General features: G+C 52.8%; 1 protein-coding gene across 3 annotated transcripts in view; it reads right to left on the minus strand.

Annotated features, from left to right (window-relative positions):
• RPS6KA2 (ribosomal protein S6 kinase A2) overlaps positions 1-24,714 on the minus strand; it is a 353,565-nt gene that overhangs the window by 172,173 nt on the left and 156,678 nt on the right. Inside the window, exon 1 of one of the 3 annotated variants that reach the window (XM_042940278.1) lies at positions 1,600-1,821. The exons of the other annotated variants lie outside the window; for them this stretch is intronic. Within the exon in view, the coding sequence (XP_042796212.1) occupies positions 1,600-1,698 (99 nt within the window). The 5' untranslated portion in view covers positions 1,699-1,821. Of the gene's footprint in view, positions 1-1,599; positions 1,822-24,714 lie in introns of those variants that run through there. 3 annotated transcript variants of the gene reach the window in all.

Consider the following 24,714-nt stretch of genomic DNA (forward strand, 5'->3'; position numbering starts at 1 on the left):
GAGGTACTTTCAAACCCTGGTTCTCTTTGCTGAGCCATGACACGGGAGGTTGTGTATATCATGCTGTACAGGATCGCTGACCCTCCACTAGTTCAGCCTGGTATCTGTTGCCTTTCTTCCCGAACAGCCCTGGGAGTTGGCTCACCCGTGTGCCTCCCCGAGGCAAGGACAAGAAACGGAAGGAGACAAGGAGCTGTATAATGAACTTGGCATTTGATGAATAAAAACTTATCAGGCATAAAGGTAAATACTGTTCTGAGTTTCTATTCTTATCGGCTTTAGCTTTTTAAAGTGCCTGAGATCCAGCAAAGTGATTTATCTCGATGAACATATGTTTAATTTCTGTCAATGTGAGGTTTAAGGCAAGCCCTCCTCCATTATTTGATTAACAGTTGTACTTGTTTGAAAAATCTGTTTTACCCTCAGAGCCCAGCCACAAAGACTCCCATCTAGTCCAATCCTGACTCGGTGATACCGCAAAGGAAACTTTTTATACAAGTAATTCCCTGTTGCATTCATATCTAACCCTGAGCTTTGCTTAAAGATCTCTTAATTGTAACAACCCACACCCGGATCCGTATCATGGCAGCTGGACAAAGAAGGCCAACATGAAAAATGTGACATTGTTCCAACTGATTCGACTTCATCAGAAACAAACAAAAACGGAGATGGGCGCCAGCCCTGTGGCAAAGGCCAGGGCAATGTCGAAGGGAAACGCTAGCTTGTGTCGCCAGCCCCTCCCCCCAACATCACAATGTCTGTTTTACTTAAACAGGGTTCCACCATTTGGTCATCTATAGATTGAACGATGTAATTGGAACACTGGGATAAGGAGAAGAAGGTCTGATTGCTGAAATAAAAACCACATCAGAGAACTGTCCACAGATGACTTTGGAAACCCAAAGATGACAAGATGAGGGACAGGAGAAAAGGACATTAATTTTCAGGGTCCTCTGGGTTTCAGGTCGAATCTATATCAAACCCGGAGCTGCAGGGATATTGCATCAGGCACTTCACTACTGAGCATCGTTTCAGACTGGCGGGAGGGGATACTATTGCTACCTTTGTATATGTATACATATACATATGGTCAACGCTACACGGATTTCGAGTACAGAACATCTGCCCGCTACGGGAGCACTTGTGTGGCTGTGGGCCACCGTACCACAAACCCGATCCACCCCGACCCACAGCCGAGGGGAGCGCCGGGGAGGTTCTGTACTTTGGACTTCGGGGGAGCGACAGCCCAGCCGCACGGATCCCAACGCCCCCCTTACCCGGAGCACCTATGTGGGCACGGTGACTGACCCGCATCCTGCGCAGACCCGGGAACAAAATGAGTTAGAAATTCCACAGGGGCAGAGTTTCGTCCCCGATGAGAGCCCGAGGACCGGTCCAGTTATTACTAAGTCCCAACAATAGCGTTCGATTTTAGAAAATCCGGACCAGCTCTCAAAAAACTTTAACTCCCAGACATGGGACTGTGGGTACCGTGCATGTGACAATAGAAAGGGCTCGGAATGGCTCTGAGACCCGCAGCATCCTCCAGGGCGCGGCGGGGACCCGGGTACCTGCGCGCACAGAGGCGACGGCATTTACCTCGAGTCGACTTAGACTGGAGCTCTTGGAGCGCGACTTCTTGCGCAGGTACACGGAGAAGAACCGTCGCACGGTGAACTTCTTCATGCTCAGGTCCATCGCCCCGCGCCCAGCCGGGAGGAGCCGCAGGCCCGGAGGACGCGCATTCCCGGCGCATCCCAGGCGCGCGGGGTCAGGTCCGCGGGCGGGTGCGCGCCGCCAGGGAGCCCGGCGCGGCGGCCATCGGCGCGGGGCGCGGGCTGCGGGCACAAAGGGCAGGCCGAGCCGGCCACGGCGGCCGGCGCTCCAGCGCTCCCTCCTCCCACCTCCTCCTCCCCCTGCAGCCTGCGAGGACCAGCCCCGGGCAGCCCGCCCCGCCCACAGCCACTACCGCCAATCAGTGCCCGCTGCCCCAGCGGCCTCCAGCTCCACCTCCTCTTCCTCCTCCACCTCCCGCTGCTGCTGCTGCTGCTGCTGCTGCCGCTGCCTCCCCGCGAGGACCAGCCCCCAGCAGCCCTGCCCCACCCCGCCCCGCCCCGCCCACAACCACTACCGCCAATCAGTGCCCGCCGCCCCACATGCTCCCTCCTACTCTTTCTCCTGCGGCTGCTGCTGCTGCCGAGGCTGCTACCGCCCCGCGAGGACCAGCCCTGTGCGGCCCCGCCCCGCCCACAGCCACTACGGCCAATCAGATGCTTCCTGCTCCTCCTCCTCCTCCTCCTCTTCCTCCTCCTCCTCCTCCTCCTCTCCACCTCCTGCTGCCACCACCTGGCGAGGGCCAGCCCCGCGCCGCCCAGCCCCAACCCGCCCCGCCCACAACCACTACCGCCAATCAGTGCCCGCCGCCCCACATGCTCCCTCCTACTCCTTCTGCTGCTGCTGCTGCAGCCACCAGCCCGTGAGAACCAGCTGTGGGCGGCCGCGCCCCGCCCCGCCCACAGCCACTACGACCAATCAGATGCTCCCTCCTCCTCCTCCTCCTCCTCCTCCTCCTCCTCCTCTCCACCTGGCGAGGACCAGCCCCGCGCAGCCCCGCCCCAAACCGCCCCGCCCTCCATCAGCCACCAATCAGCGCCTGTCTCCTTGCCCCGCCCCTCGTCACTGCCACCAATCAGCGCCCGCAGCCCCAAGGTCTCCCTCCTTCTCCTCCTCTGCCCCCGAGAGGACCCGTCCCGAGAAGCCCCGCCCCTGCTCTGGGCCCGCCACTACCACCAATCAGGGCCACCGTCCCGCCCCCCCCCCCCCCCCCCCCCCCGCGCTCCTGCCCTGCGCTCCTGCCCTGTCTCCTCTTCCTCCTCCCTGGGAGCACTCCCGGCGCACTGCCCCGCCCCTCGCCCACAACGCCAATCAGCGCCCTGGGCGGTGCCTGCTTAGCGAGCCGGGCGGAGGACCGGGTGGAGGACCGAGCGGAGGACCGGGCGGGGCCCCGGGCGGGCGGTGCTGGGCGCGGCGTCTCGGGCGCCTGCCCTCGGTTCTGCTCCGCCGGCCTGCGGGGCTGTTCTCTAGCTTGGGGGTGTCGCTGTTTCCTTTCCTTAAAACAGCCACATACACACTTGGGCATAATGCTCTTCTGCGCCGGACAAAACTTTTGTTCATTAGCAAACATGCCTGGAAACTGAACCCCAAATCCCAGGGGCTCCGTGAGCGTTCCCAGTGCGCCCCGCACCTCTCCTCGGCCCCGCCAGGCCCCACAGCCCCGGGACTCACTCCCCGGGGATGAACGGATCCCCACGCGCTCTGGGGAAACCTCCCTTGGCAGTGCGTGGAGAACAAAGGCATATCCGTTCTCCATGACCTCCGACTCCATATATAGAAAATTATTCAAACGGATGACTTACTAGGCCCGGCACAGCCAGTGTCCTGAGGCAGGGCTCTCAGAGGCCAGCTGCTGGCTGTAGGGCTGTGGGGGGGTTGCCTTAAAGGGGAACACACTTTTTTTTTTTTTTTTTTTAAGAAATGCTCATCAGAGAGCTATAGACAGTTTCAGATCTTTGAGCTCAGAGCTCTGTGCAGCCTTTTCGATTTTACTCTTGTGCAATGTGCACATGTTGAGTCAACGTTTAAAATAGGGTCTGGGCACCTGGGTGTCCCGGATGGTTAAGCTTCTGACTTCAGCTCAGGTCATGATCTCCGGGTTGGTTAGTTCGAGCCCCGCGTGGGGCTCTGTGCTGACGAGTCAGGATGCGGACATGGCCACTTCCTTGCTTGGCGAGGACGAAAGCCCCGGGGCCAGCCTAACTCAAGGCCTGTGTTTTACCACAAGAGCATTTTGACCTGGTGTGACAGAATTGGAAAGGAAATGCCTCATGGGATGCTCATGATTCCCCCTACACTTGAGTGCAAACAGTTCTAGTGAACTTGGACGTCACAGAAGAAAAAAATAAAAAGCCTTCCTATGTTCAATTATAGACATGATTTCATTGCTAGAATATTTGTTTGCCCGTGTCTTTATCCAGGTAAAGCAAGTGTATCAAAATCCCTAAAAGGGTGCCTGGGTGGCTCAGTCGGTTAAGCGTCCAACTCCTTGGATTCAGCTCAGGTCACGAGCTCATGGTGGTGAGATCAAGCCCAGAGTCGGGCTCTGCGCGGAGCATGGGGCCTGCTTGGGATTCTCTCTTCCTCCCTATGCCCCTCCCCTGCTCGTGCTTGCTCTCTCTTGCTCTCTCTCTCCCTCTCTGTTCATCCCCTGCTTGTGCGTGCTTTCTCTCTCAAAATAAGTAAATGCACATTTAAAAAGTAATCTCTAGAAATCGTTTACCACCACATTTACCACCATTTCCATGAATACAATGAATACCTCCAGACCACCAAATCTATAGGAGGTCAGGGTCCTCTTTAACCCGGGCCTAAATGATCCCCCCCGCTAAATACTAGGGGGAAGGGTGAGCTTAATAAAGGCTCACGCCCAGATGGTGGGGAGGGGGAAGCTTGAAGAGAAGACAAAGCTGATCGGCACCCCCCCCCCCACCCCGCCGTGGTTATCTTAAGTTTTCCCCTGACTTAAACACGGAAGCCTGGGACTGAATGCTGCGTGGTTGTTGCTTCGAAGAGAACGCCGGATTGGCCACGTGCATTCACCTCAGTTCCCCAGGGACTGCGGAACACCTCACAGTGCTCGATACCGTGAGCAGCCTCAGGAATACAAAAAGGGCTGTGGCTCGTGGCCCGCACAAGTTCGCAGCCACGAGGAAGAGAAGGTGAGCGAACACACACGATGCGGGTTTGATGTAAGGAGAAAGAAAGGCGTAAGGAGACGCGGGCGCAGAGATAAATGAGAAGTCAACCCTAGCTGGAGAAGCCACGGAGGCGGTGGTGGCATCTGGGGTCACCTCTAAGGATGAGGAGCCATTTCCCGGGCAAACAGAGGGAGTGGGGTCCCGGCTTGCGGAAGAACAGGGTTATCGAGAAGTTACAACGAACAGGGTTTCATGACTGAGTCATGAAAATTAAAGTTCCTACCAAGTCCCCAAGACACATGAGGTATGATGTTTCAGAATTTCGAGACAACAAGTAAGGTCTGCTCGACCCTGGAGCTCCGCCTTCCTTGAGGACAGAACAGACCCTGGACAGGAAGGAGAGAGGGTTCTGGAAGGAAGGTAACTTTGGCAAAGTCTGTGCTGTCATACCCCTCCTTCCCGTCCACCCAGAGGATACCGCAGCTCAGGCCTGGGATCGAGAGAGCCATGGGGTGGCCTCTGCTCCGGGCAGCTCGGGCGGGGCCGTTTAGAGAGCGGGCCTGTGTTCACAGGGCTTGTAGGGGGAAGGATGCGAGAAAATGTCTTACAGATCAGGCATGGCCACGTCGGAAAGGGGCCAGTGTGGGGGTCTCAGAGACCCTGTCTGGAGCAGAAGCGGTGTGGCAGCAGGCCCAGGGCTGAAGGAAGAATTCCAGGTAACTTCCAGAGAGAGAGGCCTCTGTCCTGTAAGTGTGCACAGGCTGGGTGGGGGGTCTCCAGGCACAATACCCCCCGAAGAAGACAGGACAGCTCTCCCTGAGAGGAAGGGTCAGCGAGAGCCCAGCTGGGCGCAGAGCAGTATAAGTATGTGTGTCCTCTCCCTTATCCCCTGCCCTCCCGATCTGACCCTGGAGGGGACACAGCAGGTTCCAGCCAGGCAAAGAGACCCGAGTGTGGCCAGTCCTTAGGACTGGAAATACTCATTCCTTAATCAAGTATTTAACACTTAGAGCAAACACGGTTGTCTGTTATCCGGGAGTGGGAAGCAAAAGCTGTGCAAATTGACGGGGTCTCCCTGTGGTTCACTTGGACGAGCATCGGAAGGTGTGTTTTGATCCGATCACAAGCCAAGTCTGTTCGACAAACCAGTTACAACTGGATGTGATGAGTGAGGGGGGAGAGGAGTCAAGAATGACATCCACGTTTGCTACCCTGACGATCCGTTTACAGCAGCGAGGGGCACAGAGGAGGGACGCCACCCTCTGGGGTCGGGGTGGGGCAGGGCTCTCCCTCAGGGCAAGGTGGACGGAAATTCCTCCTACAGACAAGGGCTCGCGACAGAGCACTGGCACAGGACGGGGAGGGCGAGAACGAGCCCCTGGGGCCTCTGTGCCCACACAGCCCCTCCTGGCCCGAATGCATTCTCTGGGTCACCCAACAACGGCAACGCGGACTCAAGTGATCCTGGCTAGTTCTCACCCGAGGTGCCCAGCAGAAACACACAGCAAGGCCCTCTAGAGAAATCCCCGTGAGACCCAGCCTTCGAGAATTCCCTCAGACGCAGCTCCAGGGAGCACGAGCTCATGGCCACCGAGCACATGACCAGGAAGACAGCTGCCCGTGGCATCAGACGTGCCCTGATTTATCGGATGTGGGATGTGAAATTATGACATCGGATACGTTCAAGGAAATAAAAGGAAGACATGAAAATACAATTCAAGAGAGTCTAAAAGCGCCCCAGCAGAGAAAACTGGACAAGATACTCCTGGGAACGTGCCGACGTAGGGCTGGACACATGTCACACACGCTCGCACACGTGCTCTGTGTCACAGAGCTGACTGGCCGTGGGAAGGGCTGCTCCGTGGAACGCGTATCAGACGTCGAACACCTGAGTCGTGTTTCTGTGCGCTGTCCCTCTCCTGAAACCCTGAGCCTCTAGAACAGGGTCCTCAACTGCGTCAGGCTTTGTCCCCCAAGGGGACGTCTGGCAGTGTTTGGAGACACCTGTGTGTCACGGCGGGGGGGGGGGGGGGGGGGGGGGGGGGGGGGGGGGGGGGGGGGATGGAGTGAGGCCGGGGCGCTGATGAATGTCACACAGAAAACTAGCGATGGTGACCGGGAAGGAAGCAGACCCCCACTTCTAGAATTTCCATCTGAAAGCTGCCTGTTGAACCGTATCGTCTTCTGTAAGTGCCCCGTGCACCCCGTTGCCCAAACCAGGAGGCAAGAATGACACTCACTTCTGTGCCTCCTTCTTCCCAAATTCTAACGTGCAGAGACGTGTTGGCAAGACGTTCTCAGTATCTTTCACTCCTCCCCCCGCCTCCCTTCCAGCCCTTGCTATCGGTCACGTGGCTTGGGCCCTCATCGGTTCCTGCCAGAATGCAGTAATCTCAGGCCGGGTCCCATCCATCACGGCCCATCTGCAATCCTGCTACTAAAATGATCTTTCTAGGAGCAAAGCGGGTCAAGTTACCCCCATGCACCACAGGTCCCCAGCTCTTCCAGAAGAAGGACAGAGCTGCACGGCCACGCTCTTCTTGGTCACTGCTCCCTCTGCCCTGCCACTGTCCCCCACCTTCCCTGCCCCAGAACTCGGGCTGGGCCACGCCGACGCGCCCCATGAGCACGAGCTCCCCGTGTCCCCGACACCGCGCGTGCTGTGGTCACTGCCCGGGATGCCCTTCCTGCCCGCCCGCCTCCACCCACTGGCTGCACCCCTCTCCCACCTCATGGCGCAGGGCTGGGTCGCTGCCAGGAAGTCTCCCCAAACCCCCTGACGCTGCAGGCGGTGTTAGGGAGTCTTCCCCGGGGCTCCCCATGTTACTTACGGCACCAGATGATGACTCCTGGCTTCTCTGCCCACCCCGCCCACCAACTCGGAGATACTCAGGGCGGCTACGATCTTCAGGCCTCCACACGTTTGTTTAAGGGGTTTTACGTTGACTATTTTCGGAGATGTGCTGGTTGTCAACAGCTGGGCCTACATCACTGTTCATCTATAGAACACACTTATGAAATCCAAAGAATGGACACAACGAATCCCATCTTATGAGGCTCAGGGCGCCGAACCTAGTGTCTAAACGTACGTAAGACAAAAGGGTCCCCACGAGGTCTGCGTATCAGTTGAGTTCCCAGCAGTATCTCAGGCACTTTACTAGGTGTTTACCAAAAGAAATCAAAGAAGGGAGAGGCAAGCAAGACGGTGACAGGCTAGGACCCTCATTTCCCTAGATGATTACACTTGGTCAAGACGTGGCACGAGGCCAGAATCCTGTGGACACAGCATCTCACAGACAGAAGTCTGCTGGCCTCCCTGGGCCTCCTTATGGCTGTGCTTTTGGTGCAGAGTATCTAGCTTTCCTCTTAAAGGTCAGCTTACTCATGAGACAGCACAGGGACACCAAAGTGAGGCTTGTTACACAAAACAGCGGAAGGGGCCCAAGCATGTGGCCGAGAAAAGCAGTTGGAAAACATTTCGTGTAGATGCTGTAACGTGCTTGGTCTTTTCTAATGATCGGTATTTTACGTGGGGGAGGGGCAAAAGGGGCATTCTTCACTGGGGGGTGACAACACCAGCAGAAACCCTGGGGTTGACCTTCTTAGTGTTTACATGTTTACGGGTTGAACTGTGTGCCTTTCTAAAACAACATGTTGAAGTCCCGACTCCCAGGCCTCTAGAATGTGACCTTATTTGAAAACTGGGTTGCTGGAGATGTAACTGGTGAAGATGAGGTCATACCGGGGTAGGATGGGCTCTAATGCAATGTGACTGATGTCCTCACAATGAGGCCACGTGACAAGGGTGGCAGAGATCGGAGTGGTGCAAGAGGCGAGGCAGAACTCCCCTCCAGGAGTCAGGGGAGCCTGACCCTCAACGCACCTCGATCTCCGTCTCCGGCTTCTGGCTTCCAGAAGTGTGGGGCAATCAACGCCTGCTCTTTGCGGCCCTCCGGTCTGCTGTGCTTTGTTATGCTGCCCACGGAGATTAAGGCACACTTGTCATCCCCAGACAGAAGTCCCAGCGACCCTCTGTGATGGAGACAGCCGGTGAACAGGCTCACCAGTGAACACAGCGTTTGGTCTAACGGCATGTGAGAAAACCCGACTGTGAATAGAGGCACGGGGGCTTTTTCTTGTCGGCCCGAGCCGATGCCCAAGTTACAGAGGAACTTCAAGAGGAAGGGAGTCAACAGGAAAGAGGAAACAGGTGAAAACTATAGCAGGAAGGATTTCTGTAACTTAAAAAGGAAAAAAAAAAAATCCTCAAAATAGAAAAGTCCCTCAAGACCTGGAATGGGTACAAAGGAGAATGTCAAATCTTGCCAGAAGTTTTTCTTAGCGAGAAATGTTCATCTTTTAAACAATATTTCATAGACATCCATGGCATCCCAAACACCAAACACCTATATCGGAGATGGGAACCAGATGCACACATACGAGAAATTCTCGGCGACACTAGAAGCCACAAGGCTTAAGGCCCCTAGTGCCTGGAATTCACCTTCCTCATCAGGGAGCCCCTGGCGGAGGCTGGGGAGGTGACAAGGGGGCGGCTGGGGAGGTGGCGTGCCATTCTTCCTAGTAGCACAGGTTACGTATGCAGAGCGAGCCTTCCTGAGACACAAAGATGTTGGATAGAACAAGAAGAAAATCCTCTTTTTTTAAAGCATGGCTGATCCAATAGTACGTAGGGGAACACAAATGTAAGCAGAAATTGAGGCTCAGAAGATATTCCCTAAGAGGAAGCAACGTTTGTCCCGGAGGTAGATGTCAATCCCTGTAACCCAGACCCGAGTCTCAGCAGGGTCTGGAGAACAGGACTGGAGAGAGCTTGGGGCCGTGCGGGGTGGGAGGTCAGGTCTGAGCCACTCTGCTGAAAGTCAGGGTCTCCACAGAGCAGACTGTAGGGGGACGGCTGGGAGGGGACCTGCGTATTCAGGCGTGAGCACTGTAAGAAGCGAAGGCCAGCCTCCTGCAGCTCACTTAGTTCCAGAACAAAATCCACATGTACTACCAGCTTGAAAAACTCCAAGCCAAAAGTTTACTTTTTAATGGTCCCAGACTGTAGCATCCCAAGGACCAGGCAGAAGCAAATATAAGGACTCTGGAGGAACTACTTTAAGCGTGTCTCAAAGCTCAAACAGAAAACCTTCCAAGGGACCCGATTTGCGATCATAAATATGCGAGGAAATAGCTACCACAAGCAAGAGGCAGCGGAGATGATGAGCCGCGGAATCAGACTTGCAAAGACGGAGAGGTTGAAATTTTTGTGTAAATGATATAAAATACATTAAATATGTTTGAAAAACAAAAAAGAAGACTGAAAGTATTAACAAGGGAACTAGAGATTATAAAACGATCAAGCAGATTTGTTAACATAAGTAGAGCTTAAAAAAATTAAACTGGGGGTGCCTGGGCAGTTCAGTCAGCTGGGTGTCTGACTCTTGACCTCAGCTCAGGTCTTGAGCTCAGGGTTGTAGGTTCAAGCCCCGTATTGGGTGTGAAGGCTACTTAAAAAAATTAAACTACAATGATTTAAATTAAAAGCTCAACAGATAAACAGTGGTTTAGACCACGTCCAAGAAACAGTTAATAAAGGAAAAGTTAGATCTGATGATAAGTGACAACGTGCAAACTGGAAAGTCAAGAGGACAAGAACTACGAAGGCCAGTTTAAGAGATGTGGAAGACAGAGGGAGAAAAATCCAGAGTGCCTCTGAGTCGTACTCTGAGAAAGAAACCCAGATACATGTTATTCAAAGAGGTGAGCCGATGGCTGAGAAGCTTTTGGAGTTGATAGAATACACCAATCCTCGTATTTATGAAGCCTCCCCACATCCCAAGGAGGATTAGATAAAAAGAAATCCATACCTAAATCCATATTAAATCCACTGAATGCTTCTTCAAAGCAACCATAAGGAGAGACAGGTTTTCTACATAGGAATGTCAGTTAGAGCGTCGACTGACATCTCAATGACACTATTGGAAGCCACGGGAGAGTGCAATAGTAAGTAAACAGCGCTGAGGGAAACCATCTTGACTTCAAAGCCTCTGCCTTGCAAAATACCTTTCCAGAATAAGGGCAAGATAAAGTCACTTCCAGGTAAACCGGCTGAGAAATCCGACAATGAAACTTATGGGTAGAACAAAACACTTATGAACGCATAAAGAATCAAAGCGTTGCACAATTTGTGCATGTATACCTTGATGTCAGTTATAAACGACGTCTTGATTTAAAAAGTAGCATAGACGGCGGGACGGGAACGAGCGCGAACATCTTCCAACGTCTTGCTGAGGGCGCGGCCACCATGGGCCCTGAATGTCTCTGCTTTCTTGATTCATTCTTGCTGAGTATGGGAAAAACATAAGGCCCTGCCCACTCCTAACCCAGGCCAGTGCTCAGGATTGTTCTGGGAGCAGGCATCCTTGAGGGATGAAGTCATGTTTCTCTCCAAGACAAAGAGCAGTCTTGCTACCACTCGTTACAAAATACCAGGCCCCTCAAACTCTGTGTTTCTGGCAGGGATGCGGTTTGACAGTGAGCACGGGATCCATCCGCCCTCCAGCCTAAGATGGCCCAATGGAACTTGGGGGCAAAGGAACCCAGTGCCAATACGGTTTTCGTGCCACTGTCTGCTCCTTGCACCATGAAGTCCCTTCTTTCTGATCCTTGAAGCTTATGTCTCCTTCCCCCAAACAGTAGCAGGCTAATTAGCTGCAAGTAAGGCAAAATCAAACTAAACCTTACACAAACTGAAAGGGTAGAAATAAATCAAAATATATAAAAAATTACAATCAACATTAACGGGCTACACTCTCAGGGAAAAGACAAACAGCGCTAAACCGGTTTAAACCAAATGTAGCTATAGAGACACGTCTAAAACAACAGACATAGAAAGGTTCAAACGAAAGAATGACAAAAGACAGACCATGCAAATACTAATGAAAAGAGAGCTGGTAAAACAACATTAGCCCCATACGAAATACACAACAAGCATCTGAAGATACAGTATCACCGTATATTGAAGAACATTCAATTCACCAGGAAGATTCAATAACCCTAAACCTGCATGCACCAAATAATACATTTTCAAAATACACTAACCCCAAATGGACAGAACTAAGAGGAGAAACTGACCAATCCATTGTCATGTGACCAATCCATTGTCATGTCTTAACGTAGCTCTCAATACAGGATAGATCACACAGAAAAACAAAATTCAGCACGCATTAGAATAATTAAATAACACATTTGGGAAAGCTGACCTAAGGAACATATATAATGCTCAACATCCAACCACTCCAGACCGGGCATTTTCTCCAAGTACACGTGGGATAGTTAAAAAAAATTGACCATCTTGGAACCTAGGCTGCAAAGCACAGATCAGTAAACTATCTAAAAAAATAATCTCCTAAGTAGTTGTTACCATATAGATTGATTTTTCTTACTGCACCATAAAGATCATTTTTTACTCTATCATTTAACACCCCCACATGATTGGAAATCTTAAAAATATAGTCTAATCGCTTATATAATATAAATTACTCAATATTATTAAGTAAATATTTAATAATGTATAAATCATAGTAAAAACTGGAGATTATTTGGATTTGAGAGATTTAAAGAAATACTGCTTGTCGATCTCTGTGGGATGCTATCAGGTTAAAATTTAGAGAGATGTTTACAGCATCCAATGCTTCGGTTAGAAAGAAGTCTAAAAATTAATGCATTAAGCATATAACTTATGGGATAAGGGGGGAAAGCCCCAGGAGAATAAACTCATGGAAAGCAGAAGAAAGAAAACACTGAAAATGAAAATCAGAATTCATGAGAGAAAAAAGATACAGTAAAGAAGACAAATAAATTCAAAAGTGTATTTTGAAAAACTCAATGGAGTGATACATGTGGGTAAGAATAATCAATTGAAAAGGACGCAGCACAAATACTTAGGACAAGAAAGGGCCCAGCTCCAGGGACAGCAGAAATGAATGGGATTCTCAGAGTCGATAATAAACAACTTTAGGGCTTTGAATTTGAAGCTGTGGGTGAGATGCACCAATCCTAGGAAAAGATAATGTAAGAAAAGTGACTCAGGGAAAATTAAAAATCTTACAGGTTTTATAATTACTTAACAAATTGATCCAGCACTTAAAAAATCTTTCTAGGAAGAAGGGCGCCTGCATGGCTCAGTCAGTTGAGCCTTTGGCTCTTGACTTTGGCTCAGGTTGTGATCTCATGGTTTGTGGGTTCGAGTCCCACATTGGACTCTGCTGACAGCGCAGTGCCTGCTTGGGATTCTCTCTCTCTCTTTCTCTCTCTCTCTCTCTCTCTCTCTCTCTCTCTGCCCCTCCCTGACTTGTGCTCTCCTCCCTCTCTCTCTCTCTGCCCTTCCCCTGTTCACGCTCTGTCTCTCTCTGTCTCAAAAATAAATATAGACATTAAAAAAAATCTTTAAGAAAATGCAGCTCTCAAATGACACTATTTAAGATACAACTATAATAATTATCATGAAATATTTAATTAGAAAACTATTGAATAATATTAAAGAACACAGGAAATGGAGAGACAACCAATGCTCAAGGGGAAAAAAAACCCACAAAGATAAAAGTATCCTCCAAATTCCGACAAGGGAAATTCTCTCCACGTTGATTAATAATCTAACTGGATTCTGATGAGAACCCTGGGGTTATTTGGTGCAACTTGACAAACGAACTCTACCTGTTTTATGGGAGAATGAAAAGGTCAAGAGGAACCAGCACAGCCTTGAAGACTAACAAGTTGAGAGACGCTCTCCCGATCAGAGACCCAGGTTTCACACAAGCCCTTAAGCTGGTGATTAATCCCTTAACCCGGGAACTGACAGTGTGGCCTCCGAGATGGAAAACACTGCTCTCGTGTACGGAAGCTGATGCAGGCAGAGAAACACTCACGGTGTTTCTTCTTTCCTCTCTCTCTCTTTTTTTATTATTTATTTTTGAGAGACGGTGGGGGGGTGGGGGGAGACACAGAATCTGAAGCAGGCTCCAGGCTCCGAGCTGTCAGCACAGAGCCCGACGCGGGGGGCTCGAACTCATGAACCTGGACATCATGACCTGAGCCGAAGTCGGACGCTCGACCGACTGAGCCCCCGGGCGTCCCAAACACTCGCGGTGTTTTGACACAAATCTCAGGCCTATTTCCAGATCAATGCCTTGAACGCCTTTCCTTCCTGCGAACGAAATTCTACAGAACTGACCTCTGACCTCAGCTCCTCACTGGCTCGGGCCCCCACCCCCAGTTACCCCGCCCGCCCGGGGCACATTGCCTCCCCTGCTCTCTTTCGCCGAGATTACACTCCTCCTCCAACCAACACCAGTCCTCCAGGGGTGCCTTCCATGAACCCCCATGTCAGCCAGGCCCCCAGGAGACGCTCTCGATGCGAGAGGAATTACTCAGATGGGAATACTTGGGCGTCTGTGCGATCATGGGATGAATGCTTTCATTGCCCCTGGACTACAGACTCGACGAGGGCAGAGTTGCGTCTGTCTTGCAAACCAGCCCACCCAGTGCCTGGTACACGCAAAACACGTATCTGCTGGACAGACAGGGGACTGAAAGCAGGCAGTGGGACCGGCGGCCAGGCCGCGCCATTCCTCCCGACACGACGTGCTTTGTGACGCAGGACAGAGGGTACACGGATGAAGACTGATGTCTAAAGGCTGGTCCCCTCCCCGCCCCGCCCTCTTCCTCTCTTTCAGCCCGTAACTGGAGATCACCTTGGCAAACTAAGAGGCCAAGTCAGCAACCAGAAATCATATTTTTAGGCATGGAAGGCCATAGGACGTGCTACTTCCAAAAAGAGTTCTTTACAGGGAACAGATGTTCGATTCACAATGGGACATCCTGAAGTCCAGCGCTGGGACAGCCACGGTTCTGAGCCAACAGTGCCTCGTCCTCCGCGTGGCTCCCCCAGCCCACGACAGCACGGCTTCCGGTTATTCTTGTGATCTCCCTTCCTCCCCGGGAGGCTGTGGCGGGCTCTCAGGAAGCCTGAGACTCCAGCCCCACCACCGCTTTCCGGGGAGCCACACTTCAGCGAGATCCCCGTCTTCCCAGGGAGGGATCAGGCTGAAAGCTGCAAACGCGAAAGCACACAGCAAACACACTTTAGCTTGGAAATATTTTACGTAACGGCCTAAGAGTATAAAAGAACCCACAAAACCCTAAAGAAATGAAGGGCTGGGAATTGGGCTCTTCCGTGGGGCATTAACACGACGGATGTGTTCGTGGTCTGTGTGCCCCCAAAGATATACTCAGGTCCCGACACCCAAACCCGCGAATGTGACCTGATTTTGAAAGAGTCTTCGCAAAAGGCAATCAAGCTGAGACGAGGTTATAACGGGATTCGGCCGGCCCCTAAATCCGGCACGTCTGCTGTCCTTACAAGAAGAGACACACGCACGGAACGGCAGCCAGAGACCGAGACTGGCCTGATGCCTCCTCGTCCACACGCCAGGGACCCCAAGTATCCCCGGCACCACCAGAAGCTGGAGGGAGGCTGGCCCAAGATCTCTGGAGCCTTCGAGACAGAATCAACTCCTTGATTTTGGAACTGGGGCAGTCGAGAGAGAGAGAGAGAGAGAGAGACCGAGAGAGAGAGAGCGCCAGGGGTGGGGCTGGGCTCACAGGGGTAACTTCTTTGGGAGAAGCCCCTGTAGAAAAGGCCAGGGTCCCTGAGAGCACCACCATGTCCCAGGAGATCCCACCTGTGGGGAGGACCAGTGTGATGTCAGTGAGCCCGGGATGCACAGTGGGGGCAGGGGCTCTCCCTCGGTGCGACACGATGTGCAGAATCAAATCAGCCCCCCTCCCCCGACTGGGTCCTGCTCCTCCCCCGCTGGGGTGTCAAGACTGATGCCCACAGCCTGCGAGCAATGGTGTGGACCTGGGGTCTGCTCTCAGCGGAGGACCCGAGAGGCGTGGGTGAAGCCACGTCCGTCTGGGTGGCACCCGGACAGCCGCCGGGGGGCGGTGAGGGCTCTGTAGGAGTCCGTGTTTCTACACAGTCCCGGACGGTGGCTCTGATGTGTACAACGTGCACGGGATCGTTCCACACCACCATCTGGATGGGCTCTCACGAGTCACGGCTGGCCAAGCCCCTCTCTGTCCCCCTAGTCGCTGCTTTCCCCCTACTTTTTAGGATAAAGACTGAGCCCCTTGGATGACCCCTCAGAGCCCCCAGTTCCTCTTCAACCTCTTTCTGGCCGACTCGCAGACAGGGGTCCTTCCCCAGGGCTTCTCTGCCTCACTTTACCCATACACGGTGGTCTCGTCATTTTTCGAAAACGGCACCTTGATGTAGCCAATTTCGTCTCATCCTTTACAGGTACATTTAAGGGCCATCTTCCCCGGGAAGCTTTCCTACGCACGCACACACCCAGCATATATGTACACGTACGTGTGCACAGATAACACACACGTGCGTGCACATGCACGCCCACCTCACCGCAGCACTGATTTTCATGCTCTCTCCCTGAGCACCTGCAGGATAACGTACACGCCTCCGTCCCGGGCTTCGCAATCACCCTGATCGTCCATTTGCCTCCAGTTCTGCACCGAGTAGGTTGCGGGCGCAGGGAATACCGTCGACAATAGAGGGATAGCGGTGACAGCGGCAGCCACGGTGTGGGGAGCACAGCATAACGTATGACTTGTTGAACCATCCGTACACCTGTAACTAATGTTCCCACCTGTAACTGGTCCCATGTCAACCAGACGTCCGTGAAACAAACAACACCCATCACTTGTCCCCATCTGCCCTCAAGCTACATCTCCCACCACCCCCGGCCTCTGCCCTACTCTCCAGCCCAGCAGGACCAGGCAGATGCGTATGCCTTGAGGAAGGTCTGCTCAACATCACATGTGTCGTTGGGAAATACAGACGTGCACGACTCCCCTACACCCCAAGCTGCTGAGCCACAGTCCCCTCTCCTCTGAGGGAATCAGGTGGGCTTCCCCAGGACTCTATCTGGGGTCTCTGCAGAAGATCTGTCATCACCACACTCTTACTCCTAGACACTGAAAACAACGCAGCGTCCAGCTTGCATCAGGAGCCAGGCAGCGGACGACAGGGCTCTTCTCCAGCTCCCTGGAGGCATACAAGGGGCCAAGAAATGGTGGCTTCTTTTCAGGCCTGTGTCCCGCATTCGCTATAGCTGGCCTTGCACTAAGGCCAAGGGCATCACATGCCTATGATACTGTGGGCAAAGGTAAAACTGAGTCGGGCAGGTGCACACAGGCAACATTCTATGGGTTTGGGAAAGCTCAAAATTTGGCTTCCGGCCTACCCAGGCCCCCCTGCCCCCCACCCCAACGTTCCAGCTGAAATTCTAAATGATTCTGACTCTCAGAGCAACCAGTAGAAAAGTGACTCCCAGGACGCAGACAAGACTGCAGGACTGGTCGTGACTGGGCAGCGTAGCGAGATTCGAGGCGGGTTCATAGAGCTCGTGAGACTCAGGTGGCTCAGGTCTAGCAGCTGGACAGGCCACTGGCTTGGTCGTTTTTAGCACCTGAAATCGTGGCCCGGGGATGGGTCCACGAGAGAGTCCCGTGCCTCCCGGGCACACCCCTGATGCGACCACGTCCCGTGCCCTCACCAAGCCGGCTCTGTAGCTACAGACTCTGTCTACCCAAAAATGTCAGCACAGGACATGTCACCAGCGAGGTGAGGGTCACAATTAAGATCAGAACCGAGGGGCGCCTGGGTGGCTCCATCGGTTAAGCATCCGACTTCTGCTCAGGTCATGATCTCACGGTTTGTGAGCTCAAGCCCTGTGTCGGGCTCTGTCTCTCTCTCTCTCTCTCTCTCTCAAAAATAAGTAAACGTTAAAAAAAATTTTTAAAAAGATCACAACTGAAATCTTTTGGTTCAACATTGGTGTTTTCTCTACTTTATCTCATGGTTACATCTTAAGTTTCCTTCCTTCCTTTCTTTCTTTCTTTCTTTCTTTCTTTCTTTCGTGAAAAGCAGACCACATCAACTTCCAATGGATGTAACCATTTGTACAACTCAGCAAGTACAGGAAAGTGTTGTATCATGTGGGCAGGGATTCAAAGATTTCTTTTAACCAGATTATGCAATTATCCCGAGGCACAGCATTATGTAAGTGTACCTGAAAAACAGGTTATTACAAGCAATGAAGCTAGAAGCCTGGTGTTGGTTCACCTCTTACGAATTTCTCACCTTTGCCAAGGATTGTGAGATCCACTAGGCTGTGTCCTTGCTTCGCTTAACATTTTATCACCAGTAGACAATTCTTCACAGAAAGACCAAGGAAACCCGAGGAAAGCTATGAGCTTCATCGCAAGAAAGGGGGGCAGACATTTCCTTGAAGCACTGGGGACAGTGATCAAATACTCTGCCACCAGCTACTAAACTCACTTAGGTGCTTAGGCGATGACCACCTTTGGGGAGGATTCTGAAATATCGGGTCTGACTAGCTGGTTAATGAGGACGGTGACATTTACGCAACGGGGCGTGGCTTACGGGGCGTGTGTGCAACACGCGGTTAGCCGACTCTTGGGTCTGATACATCCTCAGAGCTCTTCCCTGGGTCCCTCTGGAAACCCAGCTCCCGAGAACCCATGTGTCAGCTGTGGCCCGTGGTTATTTCAGGTGCCCACACGACCGGGACCCAGACCGGCCAGCCCCTCAGTCTGCACCACCCCGGACGCTGCCGGTGAAGGGTTAACACAGTGGCGATTCGGGGCAGGGGGCTCACCCTCCCCCCCGGGCTCCCATGACCGCTACGCTCCTGAGACACCTTCCTTCTTTCCTGCTGCTGGGTTTTCAAGACCATTAAAAGCTAAAAGAATTTAAGAATATTAAAGAATGGGGGCACCTAGGTGGCTAGTCGGTTAAGCGTCCGACTTTGGCTCAGGTCACGATCTCACGGTTCGTGGGTTCGAGCCCCGCATAGGGCTCTGTGCTGACAGCTTAGAGCCTGGAGCCTGCTTCGGATTCTGTGTCTCCCCCTCTCTCTGCCTCTCCCCCGCTCACGCTCTCTCTTTCTCAAAAAATAAACATTTTAAAAAATTTTAAAAAAAGAATATGAAACAAAGTTAAAATAGAGATGTTGCGAGAATACGGTCTGTGATCATCTCTGCTCTGCATAGACGGGGAGGGCTGAGGCTGTGGGTGGCCTCAGAGGGGAACCACCTGCAGGTTACATGTGACAAAGGCCATCTGAGGTATTACATCTTATCTCTGTTTGCTATTTTTATTAAAAAAAAACTCACCAGGAACTTATTTCCATATGTATTTTCATTCCAATTTCCTTTCCCACTTGAAAAACTTTATTGAGAATCTGAAACTTTTCTTGGGAAATTTATACCACCTGGTTTTACCCAAAAGACAGTTGCAAATGTGTAGTCTTCAACAGAAAAGAAATTCGTCTCCTTTCCCCAGGCACAGCTGGATATTACCACTCTGTTCTCTTTGAGGAACTTGGCAGAAGCCACGTGGAGGTCACCTTTGTGTATGACTCAACCTTGAAGCTGACACCATTTCTTCACTCAACCAAGCTATTTTCTGCTTTGCCCATAACGAGCTTCTTTATGTGGCAGAGAAACAACTCACACTCGGCGGAGGGTGAAATGATCCAATGCCACGCTAACACCTTGCTGCTGAAGGCCACCTGCTCGGGGTCCCGTGTTACAGGACATCCAGGATCGAACGAATCCCAGACCGCTCCGCTGTGAGCTGCACTGGGCTTTTCTCACCCGGTCTTGACCACTCGGTAGGGGAGCCTCTCTCCAGTCTAACGGGCAAGCTCCGCAATCACACCTTCATTGCCATTACCACACCAGACAACGCCGCAGCGCCTGGCTTCCCCGGCTGCTCGGACTCCACGGGCCCCTCGGTCACGCGGTGGGGGTCTGCCTTCCCGGGGTAGCCCGGGAAGAACCCGCCACCCTGTTTCTCCTTATTCCACTTGTTTGTCCTGTGTCTTTTTTGAGGAGGTGAAATAATCCCTGGGGACCCGTCCGGCTCATTCCTGCCATGAGCTCCAGGCAAACCAGGCCCCACCGTTCCGGGATCGGGCACAAGAACACAGAAGCTACAAAGTCCGCAATGTGTCGAAAGGCTGGCGGGCCTTCACCAGGTCACCAGCAAAGAAGAACTGTTTCCCTGAATTTCTTTTTCTTTTTTTTTTTCCTTTTTTTAATGTTTATTTTTGACAGAGAGAGCGTGAGCAGGGAGGGGCAGAGACAGAGGGAGACACAGAATCTGAAGCGGGATCCAGGCTCTGAGCTGTCAGCACAGAGCCCGACGCGGGGCTCGAACCCACGAACCGCGAGATCGTGACCCGAGCCACAGTCAGATGCTCAACCAACTGAGCAGTCCAGACGCCCCTTGGATTTCTTATTAATCGGAGATACAGAGCACAGAGCAGCCGGAACGTTGCACGGATTTTGTATTACTTGATGAAAACACCTGAGAGCATTTGATTCATGACCCTAAACTGATGGAAAAGGGAAATGAGTGCAAGCCGACAAGACATGTAGGGAGTGCCATGCAACTACCTCTGACCCGGGGTCCCCGGTTCACCGTGGGAACAAAACAAATGGGGTGGCGCCCCTAGAAACACTGGGGGGGGGCAACTCAGAGAGGGACCACCCGTTTCACAAACCAAGCAAATATGTTCATATTTTCACGAAAACATATTTTCAAACACTTGCCATCGCTGATTATAATGCTTTGCAAACAGCATGACTACCCTTAGCCTGTCTCCCAGAGGCCTCTGCTCAACACGGGCCACCGTGCCCAGCAGATCCCTGCAGGATGGCATCTCCCTGGTGGAACCAGGGGAAAGGAGCGCCAAGAGCAGGTTGTGTTCTTATCTCAATGGACTCATTCTTCAGCCATATAGTAGTTACGTTTTCAGAGACACTCGCCCGGACTCGCCCACAAGACTCTCCACGTTCTCTAATTTGGCGAGCGCTTGCCTCTGAACTCCTGCAAAGAGAACCAGAGCTCGTTGCAAAGAATGTATCCAGTGCCGCGTTTACTTCTGAAGTGAAACGCCTTGCCTTTTGCCTTTCGGCGGAAATACTACAGCACTGCCGTAAAGATCGTCACAACGCACGGTGCTCTCCGCTGGGTACTGGACACAGTGCTTGCACGTGGAGGAAGCACACTTACTGGTTGTGTTCCATCGGAAAGGGCGCGGTTTGTTCTGTTTTCTCCATTAGCAATAGCAGGACTCCAAGCAGGTGCAGGAGCGGGAGCAGGCGAGGGGGCAGGTGATGGGAGCAGGTACGGGAGCAGGTGTGGGTGCAGGAGATGGGAGCAGGTGTGGGTGCAAGAGGAGGGAGCAGATGTGGCAGCAGGTGTGGGTGCAAGACATGGAAGCAGGTGCAGGCACAGAAGGTGGGAGCAGGTGTGGGTACAGGAGGTGGGAGCAGTGTTGCATGCAGTGAGCGAGAGGGGCGAGTCCTAGGAGATGAAGACGGGAGGCCAGGGACCTCCCAGACCAGGGCAAGAGCTTGGGCTGTGACTGAGAAGAGGGGGAGCTGTGGCAGGCTCTGAGCTGGGGGGCGGGGGGCGCAGGCCCGGCCACAGTTCCCAGAGGACCGTCATGGTGAAAACTGTCTACAGCTGAGCAACCCAGTCAGGACCCACCTGCCACATGAGGCTCCTTACATTTAAATTAATTCAAAATTAAATAAGATGTAAAAGTTCCATTAAAGGAAAAACCGGGGGTGCCTGGGTGGCTCAGTCGGTTGGGTGTCCAGCTTCGGCTCACGTCAAGATCTCGCGGTCCGTGAGTTCGAGCCCCGCGTCGGGCTCTGTGCTGACAGCTCGGAGCCTGGAGCCTGTTTCAGATTCTGTGTCTCCCTCTCTCTCTGCTCCTCCCCCACTCACGCTCTCTCTCTCTCTCTCTCAAAAATAAATAAACATTAAAAAAAGGAAAAACTGGTGAAACTGAGATCAAGTCTCCAGTTTGGTTAATAAAAATAGCCCACCAATGTCGGTGTCTCGGGTTTGACAAAGGCACCGTGGCATGCAAGATGTTGGCAGGGAACCCGGGTGAAGGGCACACAGGGACCCCCTCTACTATCTTGGCAACTTTCCTGTAAATGTAGAAGTATTCCAGAAGAAAAAGAAAAAAAAGAAACAAACCCAAATGTTAGTTCCTGGGTCACACTACCCGACTTCTAGAAGGTCACAGATGTGGAACATCTCCATCCTCAGGCGGAGTCCTCTTGCTCTGTGCTGTGCAGGGGTAAGAAAGGGCAGAGGCAGGAACACGGATTTGGGGGCTCGGGGAACAAAGCAGGGACCAGACTGTAGTGGGAGCTCTGACGATGCTGTCACATGGGCTTGAAACAGGATCTCAAGTACGTTTTCATTAAGCTACCCCTTGAGTCTCTAAATGTGAGGCCATGCAGACCACAAAGTTCCACGTCCCAAAGCACAAGAGGGTGTCCTCGTGCTCCAGAAGCCGAGCTGGAAAGTTCTTCGGCTTCAGGGGGTCACGGGCGACCCGTGCCAGCACCCCGGGAAGGCACCTGCACTGTTCCGGCGGCAGCTTCCCCCACCTGAGTCCACCTGAGTGATCCTGACGCCTCCTCCGGATGCACCTGTCCCCCCTCTGGACCTCGGGGGAGCCATCTCGCCCGACCAGTCGCTGCCAACAGTACATCAGGAAATGGGAAGGGTTTGGTTAAATCAGGAATCGTGAGAAAAGAGAAATCGATTTCCCAAATATTCTGTTTTAACTTAAAAGACATAAATACGTATTTGTTTCGCCAATCGTCTCAGGGAGGGCCAAGGGCTTCTTTGAACGTGAGTCTACTCTCTTCCTTGGTTGAACCATGCCCCTGCACATGGGCTGGACGAAGGTATGTTCAGTTGCCAGTGACTCAAACTGACGCAAGTGATCACGAATTAATCACCTTTCCTAACAAGAGCTCCACGAGCTCATGCTGGCCCCAGAGCTGTTGAGCAGCAGACTCACGGGGGTCAGCAAGGCTCCCTCCGGCTCTACTCCGCCATTTGCAACAGGAGCTGGGTGTGAAGTGCGTCTTTCCTGAGGGTCAGAGAGTGAGCCAGGGCTGGGTGCGTTCAGCCAGAAAGTGAGAACTCGCCCCATTCTGGAACCCCAGCCTCCCTCCCACCTGGATGCACTCCACTCTCAGTGGTACTGACATGGGAGAAAATGTGCACCCCTGGGAAGGAGAGAGACAGGCCCTGGCTGAGGGGTCACGATAGCTTCCAGCACCCCACATCTCCACGCCTGAGTCTCAAGGTGGAGGAGTGGGGAGAAGTTAAATTAACTTGGCCAAGCACCCCGAAAGCTGATGCCTGGGCAATTACGCCCCCGATGTTTCCATATTTCACCCAACCCTCTTTTCATCTGTGCTCCTATATACCAGACGTTTCCAAAGTATCCAGTCTATCTTCCATAGAAATTTTCTCTCTCCTTTTTTTTTCAGTGTTTATTTATTTTTGAGAGAGAGAGTGTGTGAGCACAGGAGGGGCGGAGACAGAGGGAGACAGAGGATCCAAAACAAAGCAGGTTCTGCATGACAGCCCCATGTGGGGCTCAAATTCACGAACCACGAGATCAGGACCTGAGCTGAATTCAGACATTTAACTTACGAAGCCACCCACGTGCCCCTAAATTTTCTCCTTTAAAATTTTTTTTCATGTTTTTATTTATTTTTGAGACAGAGAGAGACAGAGCATGAGCAGGGGAGGGGCAGAGAGAGAGGGAGACACGGAATCCAAAGCAGGCTCCAGGCTCCGAGCCGTCAGCCCAGAGCCCGACGCGGGGCTCGAATTTACAAACCATGAGATCGTGACCTGAGCCGAAGCCAGACGCCCCTCTCCTTTTTTTCTTGCTGAAAATTCATGCGTTTATAGTCATCAGTTATGATACCTGATGAATCTCAGCCAACACGGACTGCAGGAAAGGAAAACACATCACCAGCTCGACATGACATGCGAGAAGGGTCCCGATTTCACTGACGGCGTTTGTACCCAGAGCCAGTGGTGTGGTAAATGCTGCCCACACGCACAAAGCAGCGAGGCAGGCGAGGAACCCGATACAGGTGACTCTGGCACACTGGTAACCTCAGTGGTGGAGCTGAGCCAACGGGCCTGCTGGAGGAGCCCACCTTGGCCATGGCTGTGGGCTGCACGCCCTGGAGGCGGCACTGACGGCAGGTGAGACCGGTGGGTGGTGACCGGAGGTCGGACGAGAGTCTGTTATTAACTCCCCATAAGATGGCAGATAAAAAAACCAACACCCGCCAAAAGAACTGAGATTTCTTCTTATGGCCCCAAATATGGCACAGGTGTCAAAGGCTGGCCTCTGGAAGAACAACAGGGACTCTGCTGCCTCCCTGGGTGGCAGGAATGTGAACCGCGAGACCGGTTTGGAAAATTGGCAGGCCCAGGGAGGAGGGGGTGGAGGTGCCCGGCCCTGGGGCCCAGGACTGCACGGTGCCAGTACAGGTGCAGGTGTGGGCACAGGTGCAGGTATGAGCAGAGACGCAGGTGCGGGTGCAGGTGCAGAAAGGCAGAAAGGCGCACGTGAGCTCTCACAGCCGTGCCAGACAGACAGCCTCGAGCTGGGAGCGAGCCGTCCGGCGGGGAGGGCGGGGGGCACAGGTGCATGTGACTGGGGGAGTGAGGGGAACAGTCTCCAGCGGACAGACAGGCAAGCCGCAGAGGCACCCGTCCCCACGGCGACTCTCCCAAATGAGGAGGTGATCCAGACAGACGCGAAAGAAACCTCACAGATGGATCACAGACTTGGAAAACACACGTACGGCTGAGGAGGCCCTCCACGGGTAAAACCGTGCAAGCAGAGCGAGGAAGTCATTTGCACAGAAGCCCGGGTGACTGTGACCTCGGCGGTGTTCTGGTTCTTGGCCTGAGAGGGGTTCCCTACGTGTCTGTCTTACA

The sequence above is a fragment of the Panthera leo genome, chromosome B2 (assembly GCF_018350215.1).
Source record: "Panthera leo isolate Ple1 chromosome B2, P.leo_Ple1_pat1.1, whole genome shotgun sequence".
Classification (NCBI taxonomy): Eukaryota; Metazoa; Chordata; class Mammalia; order Carnivora; family Felidae; genus Panthera; species Panthera leo.